We start from the raw sequence: 14,757 nt of genomic DNA, 5'->3' as shown, positions 1-14,757 counted from the left end.
CGTTAAACTGTCCTCATTTTTTTTTCTTTTTTGCTGTTCTGATGGGGTATTTTCTGCTACCTAATCTTCCAAATCACTGATTTGTTCCTCTGCTTTTCATCTGATCTACTGTTGATTCCCTCTAAAGTATACATTTCAGTTATTGTATTCTTTTTTTCTTCTGTTTGTGTTTTATGTTTTCTATCTCCATTTTTATGTTTCCTCTTTGTTGAAGTTCTCCCTGAGATCATTGGGCATCCTTATTACCAGTGTTTTGAACTCTGCATCTGGTAGATTGCTTCTCTCTAGCTTGTTTAGTTCTTTTTCTGGAGCTTTGTTCTGTTCTTTCACTTGGTACATGTTTCTTTGTCTCCCTATTTTTGCGGCTTCCCTGTGTTTATTTCTATGTAGTAGGTAGAGTTGCTATGTCTCCTGGTGCTGGAAGAGTGGCCTTATGTAGTAGGTGTCCTGTGGGGCTCAGTGGCAATCTCTCTGGTCACCTGAGCCAGGTATTCCAGGTGTGTCCCTTGTGTGGGTCTTGTGTATTTGAGCCTTGTTTGCTGTTTGTACATCAGTGAGAGGGATTGACCCTCAGGCTAATTGACTGTGAGGACGGACTACAGTAGAGGAGCTATTGTACAGGGGCTGACCCTATGGAGCGGGATTTGCTTTAGTAGGGCTCTGGTGCCTGCCCAGTCTGCTTTTTGGGTTTGTTGTTTGTGGAGGTGGTTGGGTGCTGTGGTGTGGTTTGAAGCTGACCACCATGTGTGTTGTTTCTGGGGCCTCTTGGGAAGGGCTCTGTTGCAGGCCAAGGTCAGCCGATGCCTGTGCCCTGCCCAAGGCCACTTGGTATGAGCTACAAAGTGATCTGTGGACGGTTGCCACTTGTGCTGGGCTTGAAGGTGCCTGGGAAAAGCTAAGCTGCCAACTGCGGCTGGCTGCCACTAGTGCCAGGGTTGCGGCTGCTTACCAAGAGGTATGGGGCATGCCTAAGGGCCTCATTTTAAATTAGTCATCTCTTTAAAGGCCATATCTCCAAATACAGTCACATTCTCTGGGGGAGTTTGGGGAGACACAATTCAACCCCAGCGCTGATTGTGTAGTCAAGATCTTGAATAGCAAATGGGTTTCTGTGATTTTGAATAAAATTTCCCAAGCCAATTTTTGGATTTAAAAAGTGCTATGTCTAAAAAAAAAAAGAAGTAAAGATGCTGCACTCTGGAGTACTGTGTGAAATAACTCAAACTATGGCTATGTATGTGTAAACTTGGAATACACCTTTTTTTAAAGTATAAGAGTGATAAAAAATAATTTCTAAGTTACAGTGTATTTTTTACAAATACTCTTAAATGTAAACATAACCGAGTGAATAAATGTAATATCACTAGCTCTTTTAGTTTCATCTCATCCTTACATTTATAAATTCTGGTTGCAAAAAAAATTTGTTTAAGTCTTTTCACTAGGTGAAAAGAGGATGCATTTTATTTGGTCATGTATTGTATTTTTATTACAGTGAACTCTACTATAACACAATATGTGCATTTCTAAAACTCACCCCACTATGCAAAATCACGCAGTGAAAACCACAGACTGATGGGAAAATGGAGGCACAACACTCAAAAATTTAGTGACACTTAAAAGGGTAGGAACCTCATAAAAACAGCAGCACAGTTTTACACATGCTAAATAGTTAAGAAATACATAAATACTGTAATGAACATGGCACTGTACCGTAAAAGAAACCTGAAGTTGCCTTGGGGAAGTGGGCATGAGACGGGTTGTGGTGTGTGAGTTACTGTGAAGTGATGGAAGGAGGGAAGTTGTAATACCAGAGGTAGATAGATGAGTATGACTCAGAACACACAAGATAAATTGAGGTAGCGGGTAGATGATTGAAGTTGTGAGTGTGTTTGGTGTGTTCCTATGTGGCTTGATTTAGCTCCCTGCAGGTTTTTGTGTTTAGGGCTTCTCACAGATAAATCATGTATAAGCGAAAACAGTATGCTTGTGCTCAAATTATTGCTTAATGTATCAATGTTGTTAGAACAAATTTGTGTTTTCAAACAGTATTGTAGCAGAACTTACTATACCTAATTGTTTCTATTATTCGTAGCTCCAACTTTTCATCTTTACATGTGTTGTAAGGATTCTGCATTAGGCTATTTTTACTGAAGTTTTGACATGACTGCTTAATACTTGACTGCCACCTAACACCTTAAGTGTTTTGGTGAATTTTAATTTCTCCTCGGCTAATGAATGGAGCGATTTAGGTGTGGAATCTGATGTTTGCTTGAGTCTGGTGGGTGATCACTGTGATGATACACAGAAAAGCATGAGTTCTTTTGTGTCAAGCAAGGGAGTTCTGTTCAATCACCTCCCTATTTTGGGTATGGCTACCAGGATATCTTTAAGCCTTAACCTGAATCAATATTAAAAAAGAGTTTGGGTGGTTATGTGTGGGGTCCTTCCCATTCATTTGTTGTATTTATCCACTCTGGAATTTTATACCAAAGTTTTGCAGTAATAGGTTTCCAGGAGTAGTCTTTGTTCTTTCACTCGCACTCCTGTGGTCTGTCTGGTTGGTAACAATGAGGGTAAACAAAATGCTTCCCCTTGTTTTCCTGTCCTTCCACCACAGTTTCTTTTAAGACTCTCATTTTTATGCCCTGAACCAGAAAATCAGCTTTCCCTCACAGCATTGCCATTTCTCCTTCCCATCTAGGCGTTCCTTTATGTTTCTGCAGTCCTCCTTGCATACGTCCCTGTTACGGCATAAATCACATGGTTGCGGAGTTGTGCAGAGTTGGGTTTTCTCTCTAAATAAACTGCAATACTTGAGGGCGTGGACCATACCTTTATCATTGTTATGTTTCTACTGTATAGTGTAGTGCTTGGCAGTGGTGGTTGGGTGAGAGGGTGGATGGATGAATAAAAGGGCTTAATCCTATTATTTGCTTTCCTCCCTCACTTTGACTTAAGTTTTGTAATCTCTAGGTATCTTGGTCTCTTGGACTTTATTATTATGAATCAGGCTTGTGAATTCAAGCCTTTTAGCAGTGCCAAAATAAAATTTCCTTTTGTGGAATGAAAGATTCTACACAATTTCTTTTGTTTTTTGTTTTTTGGAGTATTTTTGCTACAAATAGTAAATGAACATGGCTGATTTGGAACCTTAGGATTCAGGGTTTTTTTTGGGGGGGCACAATGGAGTAGTGAAATCTTATTTTTCACCTTGTTGCTATGAATTAAAAATTCTTTTTCAAAATTTTAAAATATTTATATATTGATTGAATGAAATAAACTCAAAACAAAGGCAGAGTATTTCTTTTAAGACAAAGAGAAATGTTATGGCTCAATTCTTGATCATTATTGCAACTATAAAAAACTCTTTTTCTTCTTACAGGACCTCTTTGTTGTTAGACATGAGTTGGCCATAATGAGACTAGCTGCCTTTATGGGCATTACTATGTTAGTTGGAATAACTGGACTTTTTTATACTCAGCTCATTGGCATCATCACAGTAAGTATATTTTTAATGTAAAGCAATGTGTTTATCAACATATTCCCTAGTTATAAACTTAATTCTAAAATGAAATATTATGAAAGTTTAGAAATTAAAAGAGAAAGTTACTCATTGTCACTTATATTCCCATTTCTCTATGCCTGTATAATTTTAAACTAGTTATAATCAGTGTACGGAATGTACATACAATTTTTATCCTGCTTTTAAACATTAACGATGTATTTTTATATAGCTATAGACTTCATGTTTATAGCTTTTAATAGTTGGATGTACTCTGTTAGTGAATCTACCATAATTTAACTAACCGTTTTGCTGTTGATCAGGATCTAGTATGTAGTTACTTTCTCTTACAGAAAATAGTACTTTGAACATCTCCTTTTCCTTTTTAAGCTATTATATCAGGTCAATTCCAAGAAATGGAGTTGCTAGTAGAAACATTTTATTAGTAATTAAATCTTTTGGGTATTTTTTTTTTTGCATGTACTTATTAGTTAATGAGATTTAGCACAACAGAAAAGATCAAAAAGTGAGAAAAAATCATATTGAGTAAGGATTTAAAAGTTTGATAATACATTGCATTGCAGAAGATGTACGGTGAACAGACTTTCTCATAAATTATTGGTGGGGGTATAAATTTGGGTAACCTTTTTAAAGGGCAGATTGTCAGTGTCTTTCAAAATTTAAAATACACAGCTCTTTTGACCAACCACTACAAATTTGTAGCAACTATTTATTCACGTCTATGTAAGTAATCATGTATGTTTAAAAAGGTCTTCATTATTATATATAACATATGCATTATGTATGAAAACTTAAGTATTTACCAGAATATATTCAGTGAAAGAAATGTATAGTAAGAAAATATGTATCAAAACTTACTATAAAGCAATACTATTCAAGAAAGTGTGGTACTGGCATAAGGATAGACATACTATTAAATGAAATAGAATTGAGAGTCCAGAAATATACACATGTATCTGTGGTCAATTATTTTCAACGAGGGTGCCAAGACTATATAATGGGGGAAAGAAAAGTCTTTTCAACAAATTCTGCTGGGACAACTAGATATCCACATGTAAAAGAATGAAATTGGACCCTTACCTCACACCATGTACATATATTAACTCAAAATGGATCATAGACCTAAATGTAAGATCTAAAATTATAAAACTCTTATAAGAAAACATAGAATTAAACATAGGCAGTAGTATCTTAGATATGACACCAAAAGTGCAGATAACTAAAGATAAAATTGATAAATTGGACCTAATCAAAATTATAAACTTTTGTGATTCAGACGACACTATCAAGAAAGTGAAAAGACAGCTCACAGAATGGGAGATGATATTTGCAAATCATATATCTGATAAGGGACTTGTATCTAGAATCTATGAAGATCTCCTAACTCAATAAAAAGATGACCTAATTAAAACATGGACAAAGGATCTGAATGGCCATTTCTTCAAAGAAGATATACAAATGGACAATAAATACATGAAAAGATGTTCAACATCATTATTCATCACAAAAATGGAAACCAAAACCATAATGAGTTTTTGAGTGCACACACACTAGGATAGATGTAATAATAAACTGACAGTTGGGTGGCTGGTTGGCTCAGTTGGTTAGAGCGCGGTGCTTTTAACAACAGGGTTGCTGGTTCAGTCCGCGCGTGGGCCACTGTGAGCTGTGCTCTCCACAACTAGATTGAAACAACTACTTGACTTGCAACTGATGGGTCCTGGAAAAACACACTTAAGGAAATAAAAGTTAAAAAAAAAACCCACACACACATAAAAAAACCGGACAGGTAGATGTGAAATAAACAGACTGTCAGAAATTTCAAAAAAATAAAAAATGAAAAATAAACTGACAGTAATGAAAGTTAGAGATTCATTATAAAGTGATTGTAAAGTAGTGATTTAATCAAAGTAATTCGTAATTACTTTCTAGTTTGTTCATAAGTCATGTCAAAATTGCCAGATTGTACTTGTGTTTTTTGAATTTCCATTTTTGAATTTACCAAAATCATTAGTATATATTTATATCCCTTGGAATGGGATTTCTCATATTTCCCCAATTTCTTCTGATTAATGACTAGAAATGACATTTGGGAGCGTTGCTGCTAAGAGTACAAGTTGCTTATGAGGGCCATCAGGGGTTATACCTGAGGGTGACAATTTCCTTCTCATCTAGCAGCTCTGGTAGCTTCAGAGAGTCTGGTTTAGCAGCAGAGGCTTCAAGATCTTTTAAAAATCTCTACTTTAAAATTTTAGTGTTCACTACTGAGTTAGACATAAAGTTATTTATCATATTTGTTGGTTTTTAAAACAATTCTTAAGTTTTAAATTGAGCGCCATCCTGAGTAGCGTGATGAAATCTCTCATCCTTCTACTCTGTTCAGTCCCATCTGGGACGTGAATCATCCCTTTGTCCAGCGTATTCGTTCTCTATACTGTACCCACCTGTTAGTCAGTAGCCATCTCTGATTATATTAGATCTACTGTCATGGTATTGCAGTGCTTGTGTTCAAGTAACCCTTATTTAATAATGGTCCCAAAATTCAAGCGTAGTGATGGTGGCAATTTGGTTATGCCAAAGAGAAGCTGTAAAGTGTATGTATGTGTGTATGTATATATTGGAAAAAACATAGTACACAAGTATATAGAGTTCGGTAATATCTGAAGTTTTAGGCATCCACTGGGGGTCTTGGGACGTATACCATTTGAATAAGGGGGCTACTGTATAATATCAGGTTATGTGCTGACTGTATTCCATACTGCCAACCTGTTAATATTTTCAAATTGCACAATTTTCTCTTTTGCTGTAATATTGAACAACATTTCATTGTTTTAAGAGAGGGAGATTGGGTCTGATGTGCAATTTCTAAAACTGTGGAGAAACCACACTTGTTAAATAGTGCTCTCTCCAAAAGTATCACCTCTTTCTGTATACATATGTTACCCTCTCAGAATAGTCTGTACCAGACAGGTCTGATGTCTGTAGAAATTATACAGATACATTCAAAGAATGTGAAACATTCAAAGAAGAATGGAAGTATTAATAGAAAGAAAGAGAGACCAAGAAGCATTTTGGGAAAGCACTGGTAGGAATATCATTTCATTATATAAACTATGTAATTACATAGTTTGAATATAGGCCCATTAAACAACATATAAGCAACAAATGCTAGCTTTTTTAAAGTTTAGATTGAGATTTTGAGGAAGCAGCATATCAATTTTCAGCAGTTTTCCCCATTATTTGTTATTTGGAATAAATAAATAATTTCTCTCCTGTGTAAGAGGAAAAGTGCCATCTTCTTATTGATAGTAGAAGTAACAGGATAATCAGAATAATGATAAACTGATACCATTTTAGAGCTAGCAAGAGTAGATTATCTGACCCAGAGAAAATAATTAGAAATTACTTAAATTTAAAAACAATGGATTTCTAATGTCATTTCCAAGGTTAAAAATCAACACAACTGCGTGTTTCTGTGGAACAAACTAATCTTAAACCCAATTTTCAAGGATTACCTTTGATTATTTTTAGATTTAATTTTAAACAGGATTTAATAAATGTTTGTATTTTTACTAAAATTAATATTGAAGTTAAAGTGTTCAAAGTAATTGGCTTTAAAATGTTCTTAATTTAGGGAACAGAGTATTCTAATGATTCCTTACTTAGACTGTTTAGCCTTTTATTCTGTGTCTGAATGAAATGGACAGTGATGTTGTTAGTAGTAAAAGATGTCTGAATTTTTCCTGAGCAGTAGTTCACACACAGCCAAGGATAATGTCCATTCTGACAACCACCCGTACTAATAGTGCTGGGTGATTGTGATAGCCCTGTTTTCAGTCACTGGGCTTGGAGAAAGTTAATCAAGAAGCTTTGTACCAGCTGGGACAGCGCCTTCTGGTGAGGCTCTGACAGTGAGCTATTGTACATCATGACACTGCTCTGACAGTCTGTCTAAATTTTGTACACAAGCATTTTTGTTTTCTGGGCACCATGGAGTTTATGTAATAGCTTAAGCTTTTGATGGTGTCTCTGGAGCTTAGTGCTTTTCTCAGTTGTGGTGAGGTTGAGGGTAAGGTCGGGAAGATGTATTTACTTGCAGTTTTATAAAAGGCTTTAAATTCTCAAAGAAGAAATTGAGCTTTTGCATTTGGTCTCACAGGTACTATTGTTGGACTCTCCTTGAATTACTAAAGGTAGCTTAAAGCAGAGGTTTTCAAATTAAAAGGGAAAATGACACCCCCCCCTTCAACCCCTATAAATATGGGCTCCTGGTTACCTAATAAATACAGAAAGAATTACAAATGTAGCAGTGACTTAATTTTAACTTGGTAATCTTATACAGTGAAAGTATCTTCTATTCAAAATGTCAAGTAGTGGACATACCTGCCTTTTAATATATACCCAGAAATGTAGTCCCGAGATTATTAATCCTTATAATTAAATTTTGCCAAATATCCCACTGAATCAGTGTGGTGAATTAGCAGCATTCAGTACAATCTCTGTACAAATTATGTTTCGTTTACTCAACTTCAAATCAGCATCGCAAATATGGAATTCATTGCTAATTATGCTGAACATAGCTCACTTATATTTCTATAAAGGGAATTCTGTACAGCGTTTTGTTTTCCGTTCTGAATTATATATTTGTTTACTAAAACAAAATGTATTTCTACAGTATTTCAAATTATAATATTAAATGAAATATCTCTCAGTAGCTTTTAAAAACCTAGAAAACTCATTAAAATTTAAAATGTCACTTCTTATATGCTTGTAATGCCTTATACTAATATTGGCTATAATATTTCTTTGAATTTTGGATACAATAGAGAATTTATAGAAACTAGATTCCCCCTCGCCAAGGAATTCGTTTAAATACATACTAAGTTACATTGCCTAGTAATATAAAAGCATTCTTTTAAAAAATGCCTGCTATCATCAAAATTATTATGTGTGTAATTGGATCACTCTTTAGCATAAGCATATTCCTGTGGGAAAATGTATATTGTCTCATCTCTTTGCCCATTGTAAGTATTAGAAGTATTTCTGATAAGATTAAAAGTAATTAAAAACAATTTAAATCTATTTTTGTAATAGTGCACGGGGACAGTGTATTTTAATTTCTTAAAGCATTACTAATTGCTTGAGTGATTAAATAGATGCTTTTTTTTTTTGGTGTGGAAGCTAAGCATTTACGAGTTTTCCCTTCTAATTTTCCCTAGACATTCATTTTATTTCATATTCTGAATCCACATCAATTTTTAATCTGACTTTAAAACATTATAGGATTGGAGAAAACAGTGAATCTTACATTTATAGTTAACTTGTAGATCTTTTTCCACAATGATTCATAGTTTCTTTCTGTCACATTCTATCCATATATTAGTTACTCCCTATACTCCAGCTAAAGGGGTACATTAGCTCATCTTGCTTATACTGATAACCAAAACTCTCACTGAAAGTAGAATCTTGTTTTAAAAAGGTAAGAGTAGTTGACCTTGAGTGTTGATTATAAACATAATTTTTCAGCTGTTTCAAATATTTTGTGTAAGGCTTATTTATAGAATATGTCACTGGATAATCATCCTCTGTATATTCCTGTATAGTTATTTCTTGGCTGCTTTCACTAGACTGTAAGTTCCCTGATGCTAAGGACTGTGTCATAATAGGTACTTAGTAAATTTTTGATAGATGGATAAATGAGTAAATGAGTCATGGTTTATGTACGTACTACTTGGTTTTCCAGCTAGATTATAAGCCCCTTGTGGAAACTGGATTTTATTTGCGTAGTTTCCCAGAGCCCTGGTCATTTTATCTTTTATTATAAAAACCACTTTTTTGTTTAAATGTAATTTTTTTTATAGTTCAGTTCTGATGTAATTGAGAGATTATATCTCCAAGCCCTCTCAGAAAGTGTTTAGTAGGCAATATCAATAAAAACGAGGACTGCCATTTATTGAGGAGTAATTAAGGACTCTGACACATTAATTCACTTCATTCTTGCAAAAACCTATGAAGTAAGTATTATTATTATTTGAAAATTGAGATCCAGAGTTTTAGTAACTTTCTTAAGGTTTTATATAGCCAGAAAGTGGCTTGCTAAAGAGAAGTATGGGAATGATTTTGGAAAGAGATTTTCAGTGACTGAAATATAAGATCTCCTTCCCTCTCACTTTGGTTCCATGATTGATTAAATGTGTATGTCACATCTCAAATAAAAGATATAGCTGGTCCGGTGTTGAAGATGGATGCTTAAAGAACCATTATTTCAAATGAGGAGTAAAGTGAGTTCTGGCTTCAAAGGAGGAGAAAGAGCTCATGTTAACAGGAACTTTTTTCTCTTTGGTTGGACTGCAGAAAAAAAAATTTAGTGCTGCAAACATATAGTGAGTACCCACCTTGAGCAATATATGCTGGCTGCTCGGTGCTATGGAAGGGATGAAGGTAAATGAGCTGCTCTCCGTAGGTTGATCAGAGGTGCTAGGAAGTCCACCAAAAGTCTATCTTAGAGTTAGTAGAAAATAGTAATAAATAAACAGGTACATAATCTCTAGTGGTGAACAACTTTCCTGAATAGTTTTTTTTTTTTTTAACTCCAAATTAATCAACAGAATCACTGAATTAGGTATGTGCAACAGAGTTAAAAATATTGGCAAGACCTCTAAGAAGAATAAAGAGTGCAGGTTATCTCTGATTTTAGACCGAATGTCTTCAAGGTGTCCTTCTGATAGACTGTCCTTACTTGGGTCTTCAGTTTGGCAGATCAAAAACGCCATTTTGAAAATCTTTCCAGAGTTACTCAGACTCAAAGACAATGGCTCTTACTTCCAGACTTAAAAAGTGTAGCCATAGAAGTCATATCAACCAGATTGACTCTTTATCCCCTTGTGTGTGATGTCAGCTGTGCCAAAGGAGTCTTCACACTCTTTCTCCCTGTAACAGCATTTATGAGAAAGTATAGGTTGGTGAGAATGAACTCAAAGCAGAATGAGTTAGTTGGATAGATTATATCACCAAGCTGCCTGTTCCAAGAGGACTAGATTCTCAGGCCTGTTAACCAGGAAAGGTCTGGTGATAAATTCTTGCTATTTGCACCTCACCCCTCCCAATTTTTATAGTTGGCAATAAATATTCCCGCTCTTTTTCATCTAGGAACTTTTTTTTTCCATTTTAGATATAATCTTATAAGTTAGGATACAGCTTTATTTTATAATCAAATATATTTTCTTAGACTGAATTTGAAAGATCATTTCTAAGGGTAAAATTAACCATCCGAAGTAAAGTATTGGTTGATAAAATAAGTAAGGCCTATATTTCTGTAAGTGCTTTTTCTAGTTTATTCTTTTTTTTAGAAAATGAACTTTCAGTTTTTAAAATAGGACAGCATTTTCATACATCTCTTAGTTATGCATACTGAAGAACATCTTAGATATTTTGATCGTTAGACCATAGTCAAGACAAATATTTCTCTTGAGGTAAGGTACCCTGATTGTAGACAACATAAAATGAAAACTTCTTTCTTATCATCCTTTGGAGAACGAATTTTTCTGGATAGCTGAATTTTGTATATAACAAAGATTTTATAAATTATATTTATATTCCTTAAAGATAGCAGCTATTTTATTGGTCATTTTGTGATGAAGGTATTGAATTTTTTATATTGAATGGAGCTATCTGCCCAAAAATCTACTTTAATTATTTTTATTTTGTTTTTTTCAAAAATATCCCACATTTCCATGCTTTATGAAACAAAACAAAAAGTATATTAAATCTAACTAGGCACTTGGAAATAACTTAGTTTCAGTATTCCAGCCAGTAGTAACCTGTTTCTTCTTCTAGTTTTGTTGTTTCCGTTGTGCTTATGAATATGATAGCATGATAACTTGTGTTGCTCTGAGTATGACATATAATGGCCAGTGTAAAAACTTCGTGATCTATTTGGGTGTTCAAATACAAATTGTACTTTTTTCTTGCATCATAATAATATTTGGATAGCAGAGTTTCAGAGAGATAAGCATTTGCCATTTCTAGAGGGGGAAAAATAGCTATTTTTGGCTACCCTCACAAATCGTGTTCATTAAATCATGGTAAACATCACACCCTCTGATAGAATAACCATCTGTTTATGATTGCTTAATACGTAGTATTCTACTTTTTTCTTGAACCAGATTTAGAAAGATGTCAAAAGCACTTGAAAATAAAAGTTTTCCCCTTAGGAAGTTTAAATCTGAAGTTTTCAAAATTCATTCTTTTATTGCCACAAATAACTTCCTCAAAGTTGTAATCAAGTTGTAAATTTCTGCATAGTAAAAATTTCCTGTAATATTAGCTAGTTAAAGTAGGTTGACCTTGCAATTGCTTCTGTATCCTATAATAGTTTCTAGTTTTTAAGTATTATATTCACAACTGCAACGTTAGGCCATTTATATATACCTTTGCTAATAGCACTTCCTGACTTCTGTTCTGTCTTTTCCCTTTGTATGTTTGCACAGTCTATCTTAATTGTTTTGGAACAACCTGCCACTCACCAGTTCTAAGACATCACTAAAATTATTTCATTCACTTTCTATACAGATGTGAAACCAGGCGGTCAGCTTTCCTCTAAGTCCCTAATCAATGTTGTCATGTATTTACAGATTGTGTTTTCACAGAGTAAAACATTATTTTGAGGAAATTATGCAACAGAATCAAGAAAGGTTAATTATAAATGCAATTGTCATTGGATACTATGAATTTCAAAGCATGATAGGAAAGCTAGTTTATATAGAATACGTAGCTAATCTATAAACTTCTCCCAAATTCTTGGGTAATTTGGAAATGAAACTCTATTACTGGGGACTAGTCATCTGAAAATTGAAAAAAAAAAAAATTTGTTTTCCCATATGTGGGCTACTGTAGTTACTCAACTTTGCTCATGTATAAGAATTTAATATTATGAGCTATTCATGTAACTTATATAAAGAGGCTTTTAAAGTAAAGGTTCTTTTAATTAGTGTCATTGGAGGGAAGTTCTACAACCAAAGTTCTTGGGATTGGAGTTGAAGCCACAAATATTTGCATAAATATTACTGCTAAATAACAGTACAGCCCACCTGCCATATATGAGCAAGCTAGGAAAGGATAAGAGGAGAAAAACTTCTCTAACTTTTTAGTATATTTAAAAGAATATCTTTTCTTTTGTACTACTTTAAAGTATATTTAAAATTTAAATATATATCTAAAATAAGTTTATGTAATTTGATTATTTATATATTATCACAGTTTCTCAATCTAATGATAGATCTTCTGTTAACATGAATTAAATCAGAATGTCTAGAAACTACCTTTTGTTTATTGAATTGTTTTTCTTATATATTTGTTAGAACCTTATAAAAAACACATAAATTGTATTATTATCAAGAGACTGATTATTGTATTGAAAAGAAGGAAATAGTTTTTAGCCAAAGAACACTAATCAGTTCACTTTACTTTTCAGAGTACTAGATGTTGTAGTATGGCAAATGCATAGATTGCCTTGCTGAATTTGCATTTGTTTACAGAAATCCAAAACCAGTAGTGTTCTTTGGCTCTTGGCAGTTTTGTGTTCATTAGTGTCTTTATTTTGTCATTTTGGTATTTGTTTTTTAATGCATGTTCACTGACAGTTGAATTAAAAATAGATACTAGACTTTTAAAAGAATTATCAAGGAAGAAAGTATATAAAAGGTTATATTTTAATGAAATGAAACGCCTACATTTTTTGCGAGGTTTTATAATTGAATTTTTTTTTATACAATGTAATGTTGAGTCTGTTATTTTCACGGGAACTTCAGCAATGTATGTAGATAGTTTAGAATTCTTAGGACACATATGTAAACGGTTTCAATCTTCAGAATATTCTCTGAATATGATTAAAAACATTGTAAAATTAATACAGAATAAAGCCTTGATAACTTTGTTACATCTGAGTATAACTTTTTTTTAAATTTTTAATAGGATACAACATCTATTGAAAAGATGTCAAACTGTTGTGAAGAAATGTAAGTATAAAAGTGATGTCTGTAGTGTTCTTACTAAAAATGGAAACAACCGGCCACATTTGAAAAATGTGCATATGTAGTGGAAAAATAATATAGTGATGGCTTTTTCCTGGTGCCTTGTCCAGAGCCAGAGCCAGACAGGCAGAACCCAGTCTTACAGTCGGGGTCTTCTAGACATGATAGTTTTCAAACAAAATAAGTAGCGATCATTCTTGTTCCTTGTCTAACTAAAGTAAGTTAAATTATTTGTCCTGAAAGTACATCAAAAGAGATTTGCTACTGTGTTGTGGACACACATTTTGTTAATCCTGAGATTCTCCTCTGCTTCAAAAGTTACCCTCGGTTGATTGACGACACAGATACAATATCTGCTATCCAGAGTTAAAACTCAGCTGCATGCCATAATGAAAGAAAAGCTGTATTTGTGATGCTGGGACACAATTCATCAGAGTCCAGTAATGGATCCCCAGCCAACCTGTATTGTTTTAGCTGACTGAAGTGCACCATGGGAGTGCTGTCTTTCACTAATAATGCTGTCTTCTGTAGATCGAGGCCCCGAAAGCCATGGCAGCAGACCTTCTCAGAAGTTTTTGGCACTCGTTGGAAGATCCTGTGGTTTATCCCTTTCAGGCAGAGGCAACCACTGCGAGTTCCCTACCACTTTGCCAATCACGTCTAAACAGATGGATGGTGGGCACAGATGGGTCCTCCATGCTGGAAATGCGTTACAGGTTTTCTGATAATAGAGGGATGACAGTCTTCAAGTCAATTAAAATCCACCCACCAATCTTAGGCATCATAATGTGCCCCAGGCTTAATTTTAATAGTGATCTTGATCCTGTTGTGGGACTAATACAAGATCTATATTTAAGTTTTAAAGCATGTTTACTTTCAAATTAGCTTTCCACAGGGATTTCTGTAAACGCTTTTGTTATTAAACTCAAAAGGCAGTGATTGGGATAAAATAATTGTACATAATTTCTTTGAGTAGTGACAATGGTACTGATTTTAATTTATGGGAAATTTCAGATGTTTATTTAAATTTTTCACTCTGAAGCAGTACTAACCAAATCTTAATTCTTCAGGTTTTGCAAAACATTTTGCAGGTTATATGCAAATTTTCTTTTTCAAATACAATTTAAAATACGTTAATATTTCCTTTTGTATGTGCTGCAGGATTTTTTTTTATATGCAGCATAGGATTGAACAACAACAAAA

At 34.1% G+C, this 14,757-nt stretch overlaps 1 protein-coding gene across 2 annotated transcripts in view; it reads left to right on the top strand.

Annotated features, from left to right (window-relative positions):
• Positions 1-14,363, top strand: part of ZDHHC21 (zDHHC palmitoyltransferase 21) — a 61,611-nt gene extending 47,248 nt beyond the window's left edge. For both annotated transcript variants that reach the window (XM_074330377.2, XM_019739179.3), the window contains exons 7-9: positions 3,383-3,499; positions 13,496-13,539; positions 14,086-14,363. In XM_074330377.2, coding sequence (XP_074186478.1) covers positions 3,383-3,499; positions 13,496-13,539; positions 14,086-14,218 — 294 coding nt within the window. In that variant the 3' untranslated portion in view covers positions 14,219-14,363. The remainder of the gene's footprint in view (positions 1-3,382; positions 3,500-13,495; positions 13,540-14,085) is intronic.
• Positions 14,364-14,757: the final 394 nt, after the last annotated feature.

Source organism: Rhinolophus sinicus, chromosome 16, assembly GCF_057876585.1.
Source record: "Rhinolophus sinicus isolate RSI-liver-muscle chromosome 16, RSI-T2T, whole genome shotgun sequence".
Classification (NCBI taxonomy): domain Eukaryota; kingdom Metazoa; phylum Chordata; class Mammalia; order Chiroptera; family Rhinolophidae; genus Rhinolophus; species Rhinolophus sinicus.
This window is presented reverse-complemented; position numbering and strand designations above follow the sequence as displayed.